The sequence below is a fragment of the Lycium barbarum genome, chromosome 11, assembly GCF_019175385.1.
Source record: "Lycium barbarum isolate Lr01 chromosome 11, ASM1917538v2, whole genome shotgun sequence".
NCBI classification, from domain to species: domain Eukaryota; kingdom Viridiplantae; phylum Streptophyta; class Magnoliopsida; order Solanales; family Solanaceae; genus Lycium; species Lycium barbarum.
The window spans coordinates 13,753,922-13,774,557 of record NC_083347.1 but is presented as its reverse complement, the minus strand read 5'-3'; the positions used below and the strand labels follow the sequence as shown (position 1 = coordinate 13,774,557).

At 33.4% G+C, this 20,636-nt stretch overlaps 2 protein-coding genes across 2 annotated transcripts; one reads left to right on the top strand and one right to left on the bottom strand.

Annotated features, from left to right (window-relative positions):
- Positions 1-1,451: 1,451 nt before the first annotated feature.
- LOC132616857 (large ribosomal subunit protein uL10) lies at positions 1,452-3,722 on the bottom strand. The gene is made up of 5 exons (XM_060331604.1): positions 3,237-3,722; positions 2,840-2,908; positions 2,262-2,360; positions 1,786-2,178; positions 1,452-1,706 (listed from the first exon to the last, which is right to left on the bottom strand). The coding sequence occupies exons 1-5, from the start codon at positions 3,492-3,494 to the stop codon at positions 1,566-1,568; spliced, it is 960 nt and encodes a 319-aa protein (XP_060187587.1). The 5' UTR covers positions 3,495-3,722; the 3' UTR covers positions 1,452-1,565.
- Positions 3,723-11,948: 8,226 nt separating this feature from the next.
- On the top strand, positions 11,949-17,849 carry LOC132618165 (tyrosine aminotransferase-like). Its single transcript, XM_060333226.1, has 7 exons — positions 11,949-12,326; positions 14,653-14,992; positions 15,087-15,305; positions 16,036-16,095; positions 16,384-16,539; positions 16,628-16,721; positions 17,387-17,849. The coding sequence occupies exons 1-7, from the start codon at positions 12,046-12,048 to the stop codon at positions 17,503-17,505; spliced, it is 1,269 nt and encodes a 422-aa protein (XP_060189209.1). The 5' UTR covers positions 11,949-12,045; the 3' UTR covers positions 17,506-17,849.
- The last annotated feature ends 2,787 nt before the right edge of the window (positions 17,850-20,636 follow it).

The following is a 20,636-nucleotide window of genomic DNA, read 5'->3' as shown; positions in this document are numbered from 1 at the left end:
ATCCAAATAGAAGATTGGGGAAATGAAGATAATGAGAAGTGGAAAGGAGCTGAATTCTTTGACAAGCTTATAAGCTTAATCATACGCCCTTGTCATCAGCTTACTTGCATAATGTGCCAATTCTAGTCATACATATGATACGTCACTGGGTTGTTTTACTCAGAAAATGACGTGTGGTGTCTTCGAAAGTGTCCGATCTTGAATTCTTGTCCCCAGTTAACAAAACATTTGAAAAAAGGAAGAACTTTTGTTGTCCATCAAGCATGAGTTCTAGCCTTTGCAAATAAGGCAAGACTGCCATAAAATATCCTGAACTTGTGCTTTATAGGCAAACTAATTTATGTCCACAACTTATGCTTGATGGGCAACAAAAGTTTTTCCTTTGTTGCTCATCCGGCATAAGTTTCATTTTTTTCCTATAATGCAGTCTTTTGGCCGATTGAGTAGGTTCACAATCTTGAAATATCCTGAACTTTTGGCTTATAAGCAACAGTAACTTATGTCCACAACTTACGCCCAATGGGTGACAAAAATTTTGCCTATGTTGCCCATCAGGCTTCTAGCTTTCGTCTATAAGCCAGAACTTGTAGTCAATGTAGCAGGTTCGAAGTCATGAATATCTTGAACTTCGACCTTATAGGCAAAACTAATTTATGTTCACAACTTCCGCGTTTTCTGAAACTAATTTATGTTCACAACTTCCCCATTTGTGAACTTTACCCTGTTTCGCTGCACATTCAGCCTATTCGAGCTCAAGCATCACAAATTTCATTATTACTAAAAGAAATATACCCTTGGTTGATTGTTCTAAAAAATTTGCCGCTGACCAAAAAAGTTCTATCCCGTTGTTTTAGGTACTGTCATAATTTTGCCAGGTTTAAAGCTAATACTGTCATATCGTTGCATTGTTTATTGGCTTACGCAGCTGGAATGAGAAGTGGATTACGATCTAAAACAAAAGAGAGATGAAGTAGAAGTATATAACGGTTAATGTTTCATAACAAGAAAGCTTTTTCTCAAAATGTTTAAACCTGATGTCAATTCACCATGAAACAAAAAGGCTTGCTTAAATATGCACTCGACACTTGCATTAAGACAGATGCTAACATTGGTTGCCCTGATACTGCCCGAAAAGAGACCCCAAAGCTAAAACAAGAAATGTCGAATGATCATGAGGAAAAAGGGAAATACCGAATGTCACTCATACATAGGCCTATTTTTTATATAATGTCTATGAAAAGAGCGTTGTTATAAACCGACTTATGAAAAACTGGATAAGTATACTTAATAATAGTGTTCTACAGGTAACGAGTGTAAACGACAAAATATGAGGACATAATGCCCCTAATTTTTTGTTGCCGTGTAGTGAAAGTTTTCAGTTCTTGAAAAGTTAACTAAGAGTAAAACACGAAACTAATATAAGAATCTAATAAAGCAAATGGTCCAAAACAAATCCACCAACTAATACGTCTTTAACTGAATTTAAATATTGTTCAGATACTTGAAAACATAAAGGAGATAAATATCTTTTGAAAGCAAACAAAAGAACATCACAAACAACAGACTTAATCAAACAAGCTGAAACCCAAGTCTTCATCCGACTCCTCAGCAGGCTCCTCCTTCTGCTCCTCCTTTGCAGCAGCAGGAGCATCACCAGCACCAGCACCAGCAGCAGGGGCAGCAGCAATGGCAAACTTGCTAGGATCCTGCAGGCAGGCACAAGGATAGTTAAGACTAAGGTAAACTGTAAATAATCATATCTTTCAACCATTCATTTTTACATACCTCCAGGTACTCCTTCACTTTGTCAGCCAGAGGGAAAGAATACTCAGTCTCAACAGCAATGGCCAACACATTCTTGTAGGCATTGGTGAACATGTGTGGTGCAGCAGCCAGAGTTGGGTAAGAGATGGCCAATGACAAGGAGGTAACCATAGAAACTCCCATGGCAAACTTCTCAACGAGATCATCCTCTGTCAGGTCGAGAACCTCAGGGCTGAAGACGGATCCATTATCATAAGCAGAGACAACAACAAGACCATATGAGAATGGCCTAATTCCAAGTTTGGCAAGCAGAGCAGCTTCAGAGGAACCCACTTTCTCACCCTTCTTGATGAGCTCCACAGGAGTGATAATCTCAACAGTACCCTTGTTAATCTTGGTAGGAATGTTGAGCACCTGCAAGAATATGGTAGCGTAAGCACAAATAACTTTCAGTAGGCAAATGAAAAATGAAATGTCTTGAGGCATCAGATCAGAACCTGGAAGAAAGAGGTCTGAGAGGGATCCAGACCAGTGTTGCCAGGAGGGACAACAACATCAACTGGAGCCACCAAACCAACACGAGCAGGTGCTCCTACCTACAACATAAATGGAGGACCACACAAGCATTAATTAATATAATTAAGGCTGGAACGAGGGTGGAACATCGAACCAGACAAAAGTCTAGAATAAAATATGCCTTCAACAATTTGTATAAGAAAACACCATCCAGTACTAGCTTCAAGATAATGTCTACTATTATCCATCACTAATCTAGAGGCTCCACAGCAAGAAAAATGACAAAATCCAATTGAATAATATCGAGGGCAACAGCATATACAAACAGTAGAATGACTTGGCCCCAATACACGGATCAGAAAAGTTTAAAATGAAAAAAAGACCTTATTCAAACTCACAATGCTACATATAAAAAGTTGACACCAAAATGGAATTCATGTACTACTTAAAACACATCATGTCTTATTTAACAAACTGTGAATTGTGATTCTCAAAAACACACAGAAACCAATGACGTAAAAGCACAGAGAAAACAGAACATGTGGATTAGTTAATTTACCTTGTACTTAGCGACTTCCTCACTCACTTCCTTCAAATCACCCTTGGTGAAGATCAGTCCAACATTACCCTAATACATAATTAACAATAAATTCAGTACAGCTAATCAGCTAACTGATACAATGAAAAACAAAAAATCACGATGTGAATATATACATTGAACATATAATGTGGAAAAGTTTCATCTTTACATGAATGGATTACACCTGCACATTTTACTGAATTGATCAATCTATATATCAATGAAAGGCCAACTATTTTTAGTGGAATACCCAACCTGGGCTGCTGAGAAAATATCAAAAGAGCCCTAAAGCTATTTGAAGACTAGAACTTTGCAGCAGGTTTCACTATAACGAGATATCATTGTTGAGCAGATGACAAAGTAAAAAAAAACTTACAACAAGGAGAGGGATGAGATTAAGGATGGTTTCATTGCCAGAATTCTCAGCATGGACTCTAATGGTCCTCTTCATCATAGTGTTCTTACCCATAAGCACAACAGAGTCACCTCTCAAACCTTTCCTAATGTTCTGAAGCTGATTGGATCCAACGTTATCAGCAGCAGCCACCAACACCTGTGTGTAGTCATCCAGAAGTTGGCACAACTTCTGGTCATAAGCTATCTTCTTCTCTGCCTTTGTTGCTTTTGGTGCCATTGATGCGATCTAACAACTAACTATTTCCAATTTACAGATAGACAGACCTAACAAAACCCTAAAAGTGAAAGGAAGAGTTACAAAATGAGGGCCAGGACTGCTTTCAAACTTCAGCCAAGGCGGACAGCAAAGGAGCCGTCACTTTAACCTCTTCTATTCAGATCTCAGGTTTGCTCGAAAAGGGTAGAAACAAAAAACCCTAAACCTTAGTTTGCTTATTGTATACACTGAGGCTGATGAAGAGTATATATAGTGCTCCAGGATTCCATGACCTAAATTGGACGGTTCAGATTTGTTGAATTGAGGTTGGGGATTCTCTTGCAAATATGGGCTGGATATCTGGTTTCGTTTAGTAAATAAATATGGGCCCATTCTTTTTTCTTCCAAAAATTACACGGTACCACTACCTAGGGTGGGCACGAAAAATCGAATCAAATCAATAACCACACCGGGAAAAAAATTGATATTTATTTGCTTTGATTTGGTTTGGTTTTAAATTTGAAGACCGACTATATTTGATTTGGTTTTGGTTTCGAGTCGAAAAAAATCGAACCGAACCAAACTAACTTTCTATACATATTTTAGAAATTATATATATATATAGAGAGAGAGAGATTGTGCTAAAGTGAATTTAGATGCCAAGACGTGGTTCTATTCTCTGTTAAGAGTAAAATTCTTGTCTTAATTGTCTTAAATTTGTAACCATTTATCGTTCAAAACCAAGAGTATAAATATATATCGGCAAAACACAACAAATTTGAAAATTCTAATTTTGCTGCCAATAAAACAGAGCCAAAAGAAGAGATGGTAGAATAAGAATTATGAGGACTATTAAAAAGGTTCAAATAAAAATATACAGTACAACAGGATATGATCACCTTCTATCCAGTCCAGGAGTTGCTCTTCATCGTCTTATGTATTGCTATAGCAAAGACATAAGTGCAGGTCAAGATTAACTGGATTGAACTATAAAATCTCTATTTTCTTCTAAATATAAGATGATAGAATGAATTACTAATTATAAGATGATAGAATGACTTATAACACTTTACACGGATTTAAACAAGTTTAATAGCAAATCAATTATGATCGCGACTGTCATAACCCAACTAGAGGGCCATGACGGGTACCCGGAGATAGCCCACCGAGCACCACCTTTTAGACTTACCATCAAACTCATCCTGAACCTACACCATTCTCAACACAAACTTATCATGAAATGATTTATGAATATATCTCTCAAAACATACCTGAGGGCTCACAGGTCTATATATGCATGTATATAAATGAAATCCAATGCATAAACATGATAAGAGCACATTATGAATCTATTGGAGTGACATAATGTCGTTATACTTTCGAACATCATTATGGGATAGCGTTTTCATCAACAAGTAATTCTAGAAATCACATTGGATCTAAAGAAAGACTTTCTAGAGATAACAAAAGAAGGAAAGGGGCAGCCTTAACATACCTCGTCATCCAATTAACCACTCAACGTCTGTTTTTCCGAGCTTGCAAATCTACATTTAAGATGGTTCATACTAGGGTTAAGTCGTTGAAACACTTATAAGGTCAAATTAAACTAATAAGTGAGCTAACGGAAATTGGACAGCATTTCTCCTGTATCATATACATCCTCCCAACTCCAAAACAACTCCCAAACATCAATAACAACATCAAAAATACCATAGTCAAAGAGATTACATTCAAACTAGACTCAAATCAGTCCAAAACTTCCTTTCAAAATCAGTTTATAACCAATAACTTCAATTCAACACCTATAACTTTTCCACCATAACACTTTTCACCTTTTAAGACTTGTTACACCTTCAAATCAACTCATCATAAGAAATAAAATGAAGAACATACCTTATAACTTGAAGAACTTCAACCCACACAACTTGCTTCAAGATCCAATTCACCACAATATCGAGTAGAAACAAGAACAATCACCTTCTATGAACTAGTTGCGGATTTAGAGCTTGATCTTCTCTTACAATGGTTTGGGATGATTATGGATGATTGAGAGAGCTTAGAGGGTCATTAGGGTTCTAATTTTGTGGAATAAATGAGCCCTAAGTCGTGGAAATCAATTTATAGGACAAGGACAATTTTCCACTGACTCAAAGTATGACCTCCATGTACGGGCCGTACTTTTTTGTACGTCCCGTACTTCCATCCTGTATCTGGGATGTCAATTTTTCAACTTTCTGGAAAATGAGGTACGGGACGTACAATTTTGTACGGACCTTACATTATCCCGTACTTCTCAGTTTTACGATCTGTCAATTGTATTGGAAAGAAGACTCGCCGAACTTGAACTTACATAGGCTATGCATTCCATAACTCCTCGTATGCCAGGAGATCTATCGCCCTCAAGTTGGACCAAAAATCATGTCCAGAATTCTGCCAAATTTTCCCAAAATTTTGACAAACTTAATTCCTTCGATTCGCTTGATCCCGGAACCTTTAAGACCCTTGCTTAGCACTTGTTAAATGTCTTCCTTAACCTTATAAGGGTTCCATGACCTCTCCGGACTTACGTTAGTTTACTTACGACGCAAACGACGCGAATTTTTTTGAGTTGTAACAGTAGGGGTAAGGTCTGCATACACTTACCCTCCCCAGACTCCACATTGTGGAATTTAACTGGGTATGTTGTTGTTGTTGTTGTTGTTGTACTTGTGGATTTGTTTTCTCTACTTTCATTAGGAAAACCATTTTCCTCATTTATAAGGAACTTGTTTTCCTAAAGAAAGTAATTCTAAAAATCTTGATCAAAGAAAAATGGAAAAACTGCAAAACATTTTACTTCGTACCGGAAACACCATATATGTAGAATACAATAAAAATAAATAACAAATAATCCGATATGAGAGAGGCTCACAGAAAGGAGGTACCACGTGACACATAAAATAAAGAATAGAGCTACCACGTAACGTATATAATGCAGAAAGTAACTACAACACGATGAAAAGGAAAAACAAAAGAAAGCACCTACTAGCTACCACGTAATTAAATTAAAGCAATAATATTGGACGTATATAATTACTTAATGTCAAGATATGATAAATTAAAGATATTACTAAATATACATTAGTTCAATAAATATTTGCTTTTCAAGTAATTGTATTTATAATGGATGATAGAATAATTTGGTTAGTATACAATTTTGGTAAGGGTAAGTATATTTATCTTGTAAAAATCAATATTTTATCTTCAAAGAAAGAGTTTCAAATTTTAATTTTCTCTGCTCACGGTTATCACAGATGAAAAATAACTTAAGTTACTACTTAAAATCACTTAATTATTTAAAAAGTTAGCTAAATATCTTCGTTCTATAAAATAATTTATTCTTTTTTTGGTTGAAAAAATAAGTACATTTAACTTTTCATAAATTTGGCCAAACACATATGCGGAGAGACACAAGCAAGCAATTGTCCATTTCTTTACTCGATATATATTTTTGGTGGGTCGTACTTTACTCGATAGATGTTTTTCAGTGGGTCCGCCACAACACTACTGAGCTTGACCCCACCACCATTAACTCTTCTCTAAAAAACTAGTGGGATTTGTCCGTGCTATGCACGGGCCTGATATTTAAATTATTAACATAATATATTTTGTCCTTTGTTTAACTAAATTGAAAAATTATATTAAAGATAGTATATTTAATTTTCTTCACTTAAAAATGAGTACAAATATATAAAAATCAGTGTTAATTCATTTTGTTTATATCTTTTGATTCTATAGCAATTAAAATGCTCTTACAAGCCTATTTCACGTGTATGTTTCCAAGCTAGATAATAATGAATCTGTTATCGCCAATTAGTAAAAGCCAAATAATTTATTCCATTTCAAAATAAAAAATAAAAAATTATACTATGAATTATAGTGTATCTATGTGTAGGGGTATTTATGGTTCAGTTTGGGTCGGTTATTGATTAAAATCATAACCAAACCAATTTAGTCGGTTTTTAAATGTCTAAACCATAACCAAACCAAATAAAATAATAACCACCAGTTTGGTTATTGTCGGTTTGATTCGATTTTTCGGTTTATGACTAGCTGCCATGAGACTTATCAGTAAAACATTAAAAAGTTGAAAAAGACATGTTTTTTTTTTTGTTCAAACGATAACTTTTATTTATAGTTTAAGGTGAAACATACATTATAGAAACATTTTCACTATTAGTGATAGTGTAATACTCAAGTTACAGTGGAGTAAATGGTTAAAGCAACAACTCCCCCATTACATTAAGTAACATTCTTCCATCTAGAAATCACAGGTCTTAAACAATCATGTGAAATAAGTAAACCAAAATCAAATCAATGATTAAAATGTATAAAATATTTATAATTATTTATGAAAAATTACTATTATACATATAAATAATTATAAAATTTATGTATATAATTTATCAGTTTGGTTCGGTTATTTTTTAATAGAATCATAACCAAACTAAATATTATCGGTTTTTAAAATTTAAAACCAAACCAAACCAAATGTCGATTTTTTTATTCGGTTTGGTTAAATTTTCGGTTTGGTTTTGGTTTTGGTTTTAACCAAAACCGTGAACAACCCTATCTATGTGTATGTAGTTGTGTTTGCGTAGGGATAATATATATAAGTTTGCACAGTTTTTATGATATATATATATATATATATATATATATATATACTATATTCAAAACACGATTAATAGAACATTGTAGTTTGTGCTCCATATCTAAAACTTTATTATATTAGTGTTTGCTACGAATACAAAGTTTGCAAAAATTTATTAATACTTTTTAAAAGAGAAGACTTGTTTAAAAGGAAACTATTTTCCTCTCTTTGAGACAAAACAATAGCAATATTTAAGCATAAGTTGATACTTTGAATTTTAATTCGATTAATTTAAAGGTGTAAAATATTCTATTGTTCATGTATGTAGATTGGTCCTAAAAAATACTTATTATTTTTTATCAAATTTTAATTTGGATAATTCTAATTCAAATTATTAAATTAATTTTACATATTTAAAACGAAACAAAGTAGAAGTTTGATTTTCTATTTAAACGAAGAACTACTATTTTTTAATTTTTGGTGAATATTCTTGGTTTAGCGCAATTGTTTCCTAATTTTTTACGTGGACCCTACCTTAATTTTTTTATCTCTACTATTATAAAAGAGTGGACCCTTATTATTTTTTTTTTAAAATTTCTACTATATAGAAACATAGACATGCGGGTCCTCTGAGGGGGACGACTATCTCTACTATATAGAAACACAGAAATGTTTGGTCCCTTTTTGTTTTATATTATAGATTTAAATTTAAATAGTTTAATCTTTTATGTTTGTCAAAATTGAACAACTTTCATTAAATATTAAACAAACTCTAATATCGATTGAAAAAAAAAAACTTCAAAAATCAGAAAGAGCTTATCAAATCTCATAAACTGCATCACCCAATTAGATCAAAATAATAAAAATTACACCATTAAGGAAATACATTTAACATCATAAATAGATCGAAAAATGACAAAAAATGTAGACATTGTACACTTCTAAAAATGAGCTCCAATTAGATTCTTTTTTCATAAGTTTCCTTATATCTGGTAATTAGAGTTTGTTAAATATTAATAAAATAAAATATTATTTTTGATAAAGTTAAAGAAGCAAAACGTAGTGGTATATTTTTGAGGCACTGTAGCGATCTAGTAGCTCAGTTGGTTGACTATCTAAATTTTCACCTTATTGGTGAGGGTTCGAATCCCTACGTTGTAACCCCTTCTTCCATTTTCCCTTCTCCTACCCCCTATGTAATAATTTTAAAGAATTTTTGAGGCACTATTTTAAACCAGATTTTTTTGTTTTTGTGTCATTTTCCCACCTCTTTTCTATTCTTTTGTATAGTTTGGCTTTATATGTTTGCAAGTATGTTGCAGTAGAAACCCATCTCCTTAGTCTTTCCTCTCTATATATGCTGAAGTTCATTATCAAAGAGGAAATTAGAGGTGGAGAGCATCAAGCATAGATTTAAAATAATTTTGAGCAGTTTTAGCTTTTTTGTGTTGGCCAAATTGAACACGTTTGATTTCTATCAAATATTTAATAAATTTTAATATAAATTTCAGAAAAAAATTATTTAACTATAAGTACAAGAAAATGTTGTCAAATTTTAAAAATCGTAACACCAAAAACTATACCATCTGAATATATAGAAAATAATAAAAATTACACTCTCAAATACTACTAGAAATAGAGGTTTCTTCATCGATATTCAGTGTGAAATTTGTGTTATAAAACATGATTTTCCACCTTATTCACACCGAACTAACTCATTGAAAAAATGTATGGTGGAAAACATATTCTCATTAAAACGCTGATAACTTCCTATCCCGTGTAAAAATACTACTAGTAATTTTTCTTTTATCACTAATTCAATCACAATATATACGAGAATAGCCATTGAATATTTTTCAATGAAAAAAATTACATTAAACGTTATAAATAAATAAAAAATATAGAAAACTGTACCTTCAATTATGACAAAGCAAAACTGTGTAGGGTCATTTTGCCACCTCTTTTGTATATTTGTTTTTTCGTTCCTATAGTTTGGCTTTCTATGTTTGTAGTATCTTTGCACTAGACTAGATATCCATCTCTCCAATTTCCTTCATATCTGCTGATATTCATAATCAGATAAAAGTAAATAGCATCAAACATGGAGAACGATACTACAACGACAAGTATATGGAATTTCAAAGAGAACGAAAAATTGGCGAGTGTATTTGATCTGACAGTAAGAAGTGTACTTAACAAGTTGATGTCTTATCTTGACCCGAATGATACCCGAGCCGTTATCCCTCTTGGACACGGCGACCCGTCTGCTTTCCCTTATTTTCGGACAACTCCCGTAGCTGAAGATGTTGTTTCTGATGCAGTTCGGTCTGCTAAATTTAACGGTTATTCGTCCGCCGTTGGTATTCTTCCTGCTAGAAGGTACTCGTTACGTCTCAATTTATGTGATACTTTTTACTTCTCGTGATTATGAATTTTGACCAACATTTAAAACTAAATTTTTTAATGGGATTCTTTTGTTTATGTCGTTGCGGCCAAAATATACAAAAACTCTACACTGATGTTATTTTATGTGATACTTTTTGCTTCTGGATCAACATTTAGAAATTGATTTTTTTAATGGGATTCTTTTGTTTATGTCTCTTCGGCCGAACTTAATTGCTGCCGGAGGCCAAATATATAAAACTATACACTGATATGTATGTTATTCCTGCTAGAAGGTACTCGTTACGTCCCAATTTATGTGACAATTTATGCTTCTGGAGATTCATATATCAACATTTAGAAATGTATATTTTAATGGGATTCTTTTGTTTATGTCCCTTCGGCCAAACTTAACTATTGCAGTAGGCTAAATATACAAAAACTATACACTGATACATATATTATCCTTCCTGCTAGAAGGTACCATTACTGGCATTTCGTACTCAAAATTTTACTCAATTTTCGTCTTGTGAAGTGTTTGGATATGAGACCGTGGAGTTCAAAATAATAAAAATTACACCTTTTCATAAGTTTCCTTATAGCTGGTGATTAGAGTTTGTTAAATATTAATAAAAGAAAATAATATTTTTTGATAAATTTGAAGAAGCAAAACGTAGTGGTATATTTTTGAGGCACTATTTTAAACCAGATTTTTTTGTTTTTGTGTCATTTTCCCACCTCTTTTCTATTCTTTTGTACAGCTTGGCTTTATATGTTTGCAAATATGTTAACAGTAGAAATCCATATATGCTGAAGTTCATTATCAAAGAGGAAATTAGAAGTGGAGAGCATCAAGCATGGATTTAAAATAATTTTGAGCAGTTTTAGCTTTTTTGTGTTGGCCAAATTGAACACTTTTGATTTCTATCAAATTTTTAATAAATTTTAATATAAATTTCAGATTTGTTTTTATTTTTTATTATAAGTACAAGAAAATGTTGTCAAATTTTAAAAACCGTAACACTAATCTATACCATTTGAATAGATAGAAAATAGGAGTAATAAAAAGTACACTCCCAGACACTACTAGAAACAGAGGTCTTCACTGATATTCAGTGAGAAATTTGTATTACTAAACATAATTTTCCACCTTATTCACACCGAATCAACTCATTGAAAAAATGTATTGCGGAAAACAGGTTCTCATTAAAACGCTGATAACTTTCTATTTTCCCGTGTAAAAATACTACTACTAATTTTTCTTTTCTCACTAATTCAATCACAATATATAAGAATGGCCATTGAATATTTTTCAATGGAAAAAATTACATTAAACGTTATAAATAAATAAATAAAAATGTAGAAAACTGTACCTGATTATGACAAAGCAAAACTGTGTAGGGTCATTTTGCCACCTCTTTTGTATATTTGTTTTTTCGTTCCTATAGTTTGGCTTTATATGTTGTAGTATCTTTGCACTAGACTAGATATCCATCTCTCCAATTTCCTCCATATCTGCTGATATTCATAATCAGATAAAAGTAAATAGCATCAAACATGGAGAACGATACTACTACAACAACAAGTAAATGGAATTTCAAAGAGAACGAAAAATTGGCGAGTGTATCTGATCTGACAGTAAGAAGTGTACTTAACAAGTTGATGTCTTGTCTTGACCCGAATGATACCCGACCCGTTATCCCTCTCGGACACGGCGACCCGTCTGCTTTCCCTTGTTTTCGGACAACTCCCGTAGCTGAAGATGCTGTTTCTAATGCAGTTCGGTCTGCTAAATTTAACGGTTATTCGTCCACCGTTGGTATTCTTCCTGCTAGAAGGTACTCGTTATCTCCCTATTTATGTGATAATTTTTGCTTCTCGAGATTCATATCTATGTGAATCTTGACCAACATTTAAAAATGATTTTTTTAATATGTCCCTTCAGCCAAACTTAATAACCGCAGTAGGCCAAATATACAAAAACTCTACACTGATACATATATTATTTTATGTGATACTTTTTGCTTCTGGAGATTCATATCTATGTGAATCTTGGTCAACATTTTAAATGAATTTTTTAATGAATCTTGGTCAACATTTTAAATGAATTTTTTAATGGGATTCGTTTGTTGTTTATGTCCCTTATTACTGCAGTAGGCCAAATATACAAAAACTATACACTGATACGTATATTATCCTTCCTGCTAGAAGGTACTCATTACGTCCCAATTTATGTGATATATTTTGCTTCTCAAGATTCTTTTATGTGAATTATGAGCAACATTTAGAAATGAATTTCTTTAATGGGATTCTTTTGTTTATGTCCCTTCGGCCAAACTTAATAACCGCAATAGGCTAAATATACAAAAACTATACACTGATATGTATATTATTCTTGCTGCTAGAAGGTACTCATTACGTCCCAATTTATGTGATACTTTTGCTTCTCGAGATTCATATCTATGTGAATCTTGATCAACATTTAAAAATGAATTTGTTAATGAGATTCTTTTGTTTATGTCCATTCGGCCAAACTTAATAACCGCAGTAGGCCGAATATACAAAAGCTATACACTTTATCCTTCTTGCTAGAAGGTACCATTTACTGGCATTTCGTACTCAAAATTTTACTCAATTCGTCTAGTGAAGTGTTTGGATAGGAGACCGTGGAGTTCTAAGTGGGTGTTTGGACATAAAAAATGCGAAATTTGAAAAATGTACTCCCGCTGTGCCAATTTATGTGAGACAGTTTGGTTTTGATAGTCAAATTTCTTTATTTTGACCGGGAATTCGGACATATAAGTTTTTCGAAAAATAATTTACATATTTAGAAACTACATAAAAAGTACTATAAGTCATAATATTTAACACTTTAAAAAATTTACATCCACCACCGGCATCCTTCTTGCTAGAAGGTAATCCTTCCGTCTGAACTTATGTGATACTTTTTGCTAAATTCAACGGTTATTCATCCACCGTTGGCATCATTCCTGCTAGAAGGTACCATCTACTGGCATTGCTTACTCAATCAGTGTCAATCTATTGTCACATTTCGTCTTTTAAAGTGTTGAATCTGAGATCCTTGATATGAATTTGGTGATATTTGAATAAAAACAGTATATTTGAAGTTAAGTTGAAAAGGAGTATTGGAAAATGGAGTTATATTTGGACATGCATCTCACTTGAAGAAATATTCAAGTACTGTGAGGGAATTCTTTTTTAGCTTGAAAAAATTGTTAAAATCAGTTTGAAACTTGAAAAACTCAACTTCAAGCTAGAGTGAAGAATTGACTACAATGTATAACCAAATGTAGTTTTATGGAAAAAAAGATGAAAGAGCAAAAAAAAAAAAAACAAAAAAAAAAAAATTGCACGTCCAAACGGGCCTGTAGTGTTTCTCATTTCAAAGTGTTTGGTTACATGTCTTACACAGTGCATTCTTCCATTAATCTGTTTAATTGTAGAATATCTTGCATGGGTACTCTTTGCTTTTTTTTCCCCCCCGGCATATGTATCACATTTAAGTGTAGTGCGAGGTTAGATTATCCTGTCTAAAGCTAATTTTGTTCCAATAGTTGAGGGTAACTTCTCTTTGTAGTACTACTTGTTAGGTGCGTTTTTGTTAATGCTGTACGGTTAATGTGTCTTGATTAAAAGAACCGTACGGTTAATGTGTATGATTTATCCTATGTTGTTCGTAAGTTTTCTATTATCTTATTTCTTTGATTGGTTCTTGTTATGTACCTGCTTATTTTTGAGATACCTTTCACTTTTGTTTGTCATATGGTTCCTGCACCCTCTTTCTCAGTTGTGAATATTGATCTTAACTGCATCTCATTGTGATCTACATCAGAGGCGGAGCCAGGATCCGAAGTTTGTGGGTTCGAGTTCTAATTTTTTAAAGTTATTGGGTTCTTAATTAACAATTTGTACATATTTGACAAAATTTTTAATACAAATATATGGTTCGGACAAAAGTTACTGGGTTCGGCCGAACCCACATCCGAAGGGCTGGCTCCGCCCCTGATCTACATTTATGGGATACAAGAATATGAAGCAATTATGGAGCTATTTCAAAAGGGAATATGCCTGATTGATTCTTGGAGATGTCATTCACGTTCTTCAAATTCAGAATTAATTAATTTAATTTTGTTCTCTGAAAAGGGCTGTAGCAGAATACCTTTCTCAATATCTCCCGTACAAGTTGTCCCCTGATGATATTTACTTGACAATTGGATGTAATCAAGCAATTGAAGTACTTTTGAATGCTCTTGCACGCCCAAACGCAAATATTCTACTTCCAACTCCTGGATTCCCTTATTATGAAGCGTGGGCTGGATTTAGCAATATCGAAATGCGTCACTTTAATCTTCTCCCAGAGAAGGAGTGGGAGGTGGACTTTAACGCAGTCGAGTCTTTGGCAGATGAAAATACTGTGGCTATGGTCATTATTAATCCTGGGAATCCTTGTGGCAATGTCTACACAGAACAACACTTGAAGAAGGTATGTCATACATGTACTTCCTTTTTTTTTTTGTGGTAATATGTTGACATTCTAAGTCATTATGAATATAAAGAGGTGCTTTAATTTCTCTCAGGTGGCAGAGATGGCAAGAAAGCTTGGAATTTTAGTTATTGCTGATGAAGTTTATGCTCATCTCGCTTTTGGAAGTAAACCATTTGTGCCTATGGGAATCTTTGGATCAATTGCCCCCGTTATTACACTCGGATCCATATCAAAGAGGTGGATTGTCCCTGGTTGGCGACTTGGTTGGCTTGTTACAAATGATCCAAACGGCATACTAAAAGAACACGGGGTACTTTCTTTTTAAAGATGGTCATTCTCTACTGCTTTATATGTTTATTTTTCTGGAGAAAGTAATGTAGCTTTCACTTAAATGCCAATTTAGGTGTTGAAGTGCACTTAGCCCCATGAACTGCTATTTATCCCCTAAGCTCTTTCCTATTGTAATTTGGTGTGCCTTTTGCAATAGTTTTTTCATGAAAAGAAAAACCAATCAGACCGACGTTTGATTCTCTTATACTAGAAGTCAAACAGAATGACATAGAATTTACATAATAGAGAGAAACACATTAATCAAACATAAAAGTTGATGCACTTCACTTCGTGGTGAATGTTCCAGGACTTTTACTCGAGTGTGTTGTGCTTTTGTTAAAGCAATGTGTTGAGTGAATGGCATCTGTCATGGGTTGGGAGTTGAGATAATGGGATGCAGTTGCTTGGAGGAGGAACAGGAATGGAATACAAGGGGAAGCTAAAGATATTTTGATGAATTTCCTTTTAGTATCTAAAACACTGGTGCTGCTGAAAGGAGGACTGAGAAATAGTGTAATCTGTGTCAGGTTATTAGTGCATTAAAATTGGATTAGGGTACATTAAAGAAATGTAGAAGTATATTATAGGGGCTATATACGTATATATCGATCTTAGATGGAGGCTGACTAGCTTTCTTGTGAAAGGAAGACAAATATTTTATCACAAAACAATGTCCACACGTTGTCACATTATGCTTTTCTTATTTGCAGGTCATAGATTCCATCATTGGGTATCTCAATATATCTTCTGACCCCGCAACCTTTGTTCAGGTTTGCTCTTTATAATGTTCTCTTCTGCTTGCGTTGTATAAAAAAATTAGTACCAGTAATTCCTTTACGCCACAGATTTGGTGGTATTGTCCCCCCTGAAATATGAAATGGAGTTGCTAAAGGAGTGAAATTTGTTTTGGTCTAACAGCTCTGTGTATTATTAAACAGATTCTACGTTCTTATTTTTATAAGATAATGGAATTGTTAGTCAAGAATTTAGTAGTATAGGTGTAATTTTCCACATCTCTTACTGAGGTATCTGTTTTCTTTTTGTTCTTACTTTGACAGGGGGCAATTCCTCAAATCCTTGAGAAAACAAAAGATGATTTCTTCTCTAAAGTAGTAAATATGTTAAGAGAAGATGCAGATATTGTTTACGACAGAATCAAGTATATTCCTTGCATCACATGCCCAAGTAAACCTGAAGGATCCATGTTCGTGATGGTAAAATAAAAATAGAAGCTTAATTAGCCATTAGCTTGAGATTAGAAGATTTAATCAATAGTCTAATGGAGGTCTTTCTCCCTTGCAGGTCAAACTTCATTTGAACCTTCTAGAAGACATAGAAGATGACCTGGACTTCTGTCTCAAGCTTGCTAAGGAAGAATCTTTGATAATTTTACCAGGTAAAAGAAAACAAATGTCTTATGAAGCTGATCAAACTCTATAAAAAACACAGGTTTTCTCACTCAAACAAATGTCTCTTTCTTGGAGAACTATCTTTTCAAAGTCCTTTTTTTTAAGCCTTGAAATGTTTCTCATACGCTTTTAGTCGTTAAATCTGCCATGCTAGCTAGTGATCACTTCTTTTGAGATATTTAGTTCAGTTTAACCCATAAAAACTGAGGAACATAAATGTTGGGGTATCATTGGCAGCTGATGATGATGGCAGGCAATTGTCAAATTTTATTGGGACTCCATGGGTGTAACTTTGTTATATGAATTTGATTTATGTATCGTTTGCATTGTTGTTTGATGATGATGCACGAAACTAGACTGTCACTCGAAAGAGCTAGTATATCAATATGAAGTTTGTGTGTTCTGCATGCAGAGGCGGAGCCAGGATCCGAAGTTTGTGGGTTCGGAGTTCTAATTTTTTAAAGTTATTGGGTTCTTAATTAACAATTTGTACATATTTGACAAAATTTTTAATACAAATATATGGTTCGGACAAAAGTTACTGGGTTCGGCCGAACCCACATCCGAAGGGCTGGCTCCGCCCCTGTCTGCATGCATAAAAGCTTGTGGGATGCTATGTTGTATAGGTATCTGACAATAAAGCCTTGTGCAGGTATTGCTGTGGGACTCAAGAATTGGCTCAGGATAACCTTTGCATGTGAGCCATCATCTCTGGAAGATGGCTTCAATAGACTAAATGCATTCTATCAAAGGCATGCCAAGAAACAATAAGCTCCTGTCCGAGAAACGACCTTGATATCTCTGCATTATGGATTGGCAAATGTGATCTTCAACTAGTCGTTGGATCTCGTTTGGTGTACGTACCATAGCTCATAGATAAGTTGGCTAAGTTTTCAACAATTTCCTCGAGTCATGAGAGGAATGTAATATGTTATTTGAAATGGTATCCATTTCCAGATTATCATAGACGATATCATTCTGGGGAATATCTTCCAAACTCCTGCTACAGAATATCCATAATGCACCATTACTAGTGCATCTGTTTGTAAGATAAACCTTTAACTAGCTAAGCTAGAAACAAAGTGTTTGTGAAATGTGCAGACGTCATTGTCCAATGTGGTGGGTTATGCTGATCTTATTTCGTAATTTGCCAAGTAATTCAATTGGACATATGAGCAGTAGCAGCGGATATGTAGAATTTTCACTGAGGAGGTTTATCATCTAATTATGGTGTTGAAGCTAAAACAAAAGTAAACAGTTAAGTGTGTGGATAGAATTGCTAAATTATTACTAAATAATTAGTGGGTTTGATAAAAACGCACTAACATACATTTTTTATATTAAAATAACTTAAATGTCCTTAAAATTGTTTAAGAGGTAAAATCCTAAGTTAGATATGACTAACTTATGACTTTTGATTGAATTTGATTTATAAGCATTTTTAATATTAACAACGTAATATAAATCACAAATTATTTATAAACTGATTCAATCATCTTTTAAGCTTAGCCAAATATCCTTTTAGTATTAAACACCAAGTGCATGAGAATTTTGGCCTAAAAAGAAGTTGGTAAAATTATGTTTCTGATTTATGCCAGTTTATTGGGCATTTGGGTTATCAAAGTGAAGAACGCACAAAACTAGACGGTTGGATATGATTTTAAATCATAATTTGATAATATATAGATTTGAAATTAGATTTTAGAATTCAAATTTTATTAGGACAAACAATTTAGATTTCAAAAGTTTTATTATTTCTAGTCAACATGAAGATCTCACAATTTGTGAAAATTATCAGAATTTTCCTAATTCTTAGCAAATGAGCAAATGATAGTTCATAGACAAACAAATTACATATTTTCATAATCCTTTTATAAAATAAATGATTGCAATTACTTACTCTCTCCGTTTCAATTTATGTGAACCTTTTTTGAATACGGAGGTTAAACTTTATAACTTTGACCGTAAATTTTGACATGAATTTTTTAAGTTTATAAAAATAAAATTTATATATTTAAAAACTACATGAAAAATACTACTCCCTTTGTCCCAAAAAGATTGTCTCCTTTTCTTTTTAGTCTGTTCCAAAAAGACTATTTCCTTTCTATATTTAGAAATAATTTAACTTTATGAGATTATTTATAGCCACACAAATATCTAATGCTTGTTTTAGACCACACATTTCAAAAATCTTCTTTTATTTCTTAAACTTTGTGTCAAATCAAAAGAGGACAATCTTTTTTAAACGGAGGGAGTATAAGTTATGATAATTTATAATTCAAATAATTAGAAAAACTCTAAGCAAAAAAGTGGACAAAGAACCAGCTCGTAGACTCCTAAATAATAATAGTTTCACATAAATTGAAACAAAGTGAGTATTATTCACAAACTTTTAAACACATATGATTTTACAAACACTGGTTGCAGATCAAAATTTCAAGAGAAAAGACATATTTTAACCCCTAAACTTGACACGAAAACTCACTTTAGCAATTAAATTTAAGTTGTATTTATATACCCCCTTAACAACTTTCATTTCAATTATTTTCCACCCTAAAAAAATAATACCACTCTCACAATGTGAGGTGTATTACACTCGCGTCACGTCATTATCACGTCAATGCCACATCATTGCCACGTCGTTATCACATCATTGCCATGTCAAAATTACCAACACTTCATTTTTTATTTTTCTTTTATTATTTTTTCTCTTTCTCTTTCTTCTCCTTTCTCCTCATCCTCACCCTACTTTTATCGACCACTACGCCGCTGCTACCGCCACCGCCGCCCCTGCCGCCACCACCGCAAAAAAAATCATTATTATTATCAGTCCAAATTGGACGAACTGCCCTTCAAAAAAAAAATCATCACCATCATCTTTAACCCACACCCACCACCACCACCATCATCTCCCCACCAAATTTCATCAAATTCCTTCTCAAATTAGTCCCACTTATACTCAAATTCGTCCAAATTAATTGTTTTGATTGTTATTATTGGCCATCATTAATTTGGACGAAATGCCCTTAAACTTCCAAGACTGGATGAAAAACAGCAGCAAATTGTATCTTATCACTGTGCACTGCAATAAAGGAAGTATTGACAAATTTTCTCGAGAGGGTAAAAACTGACAGCATCGTCATTGCCTATTTGATTACGGTGACTACGCTTAGCCTCTGTTCTCAGTTGGAGCTGCATTTGTAGATGTGACGTGGAAATTTATAAGCTGTGAGTAGGTGGTCAACAACAGGAAATGAAGTACCATAGGGAAACAGTTCAGTGTCCTCTTGCTTATATATTTTGAGTGTAAAAAAGAAAGAGACTTTATCATCCTTGATGTTGTCAATGTGGTGTCGAAGGACTAGTGCTGCTAATCACCATAATTTTGCAAAAAAAAAAAAAAAAAAAAAAAACTCACATCCACAACCACCATCATCTCTCCCAACAAATTTCATTCAACTCCTTCTTAAATTAATTCCATTTACACTTAAATTCATCCAAATTAATTATTTTGATTGTTATTGTTGGCCATTATTAGTATTTTTATTAGCAAACTCATTTCTTCCATAATTTTATTTTTGAAAGAAAATAAAAATCAAAATCAAAAAATCAAAAAATGGTGAAAATGAAAAGAAAAGAATGATGAGAATACAAAGAGAAAGAGGGATTTGTGAAGAAGAAGAAGAACAAGCAACTGGGGGCGGGGTTGTGGCGACGGGAACCGGGGGGGGGGGGGGGCGAGGCTGTTGAGTGGGAAGAAGATGATGGATGGGGTTGTGGAGTGGGAGGGGGATCGTAAAGAAAATGATTTTTATTTTTATTTTATTTTTTAATTGTATAACATTTATTTTATTTTTTAATTTATATATATATATATATATATATATATATATATATATATA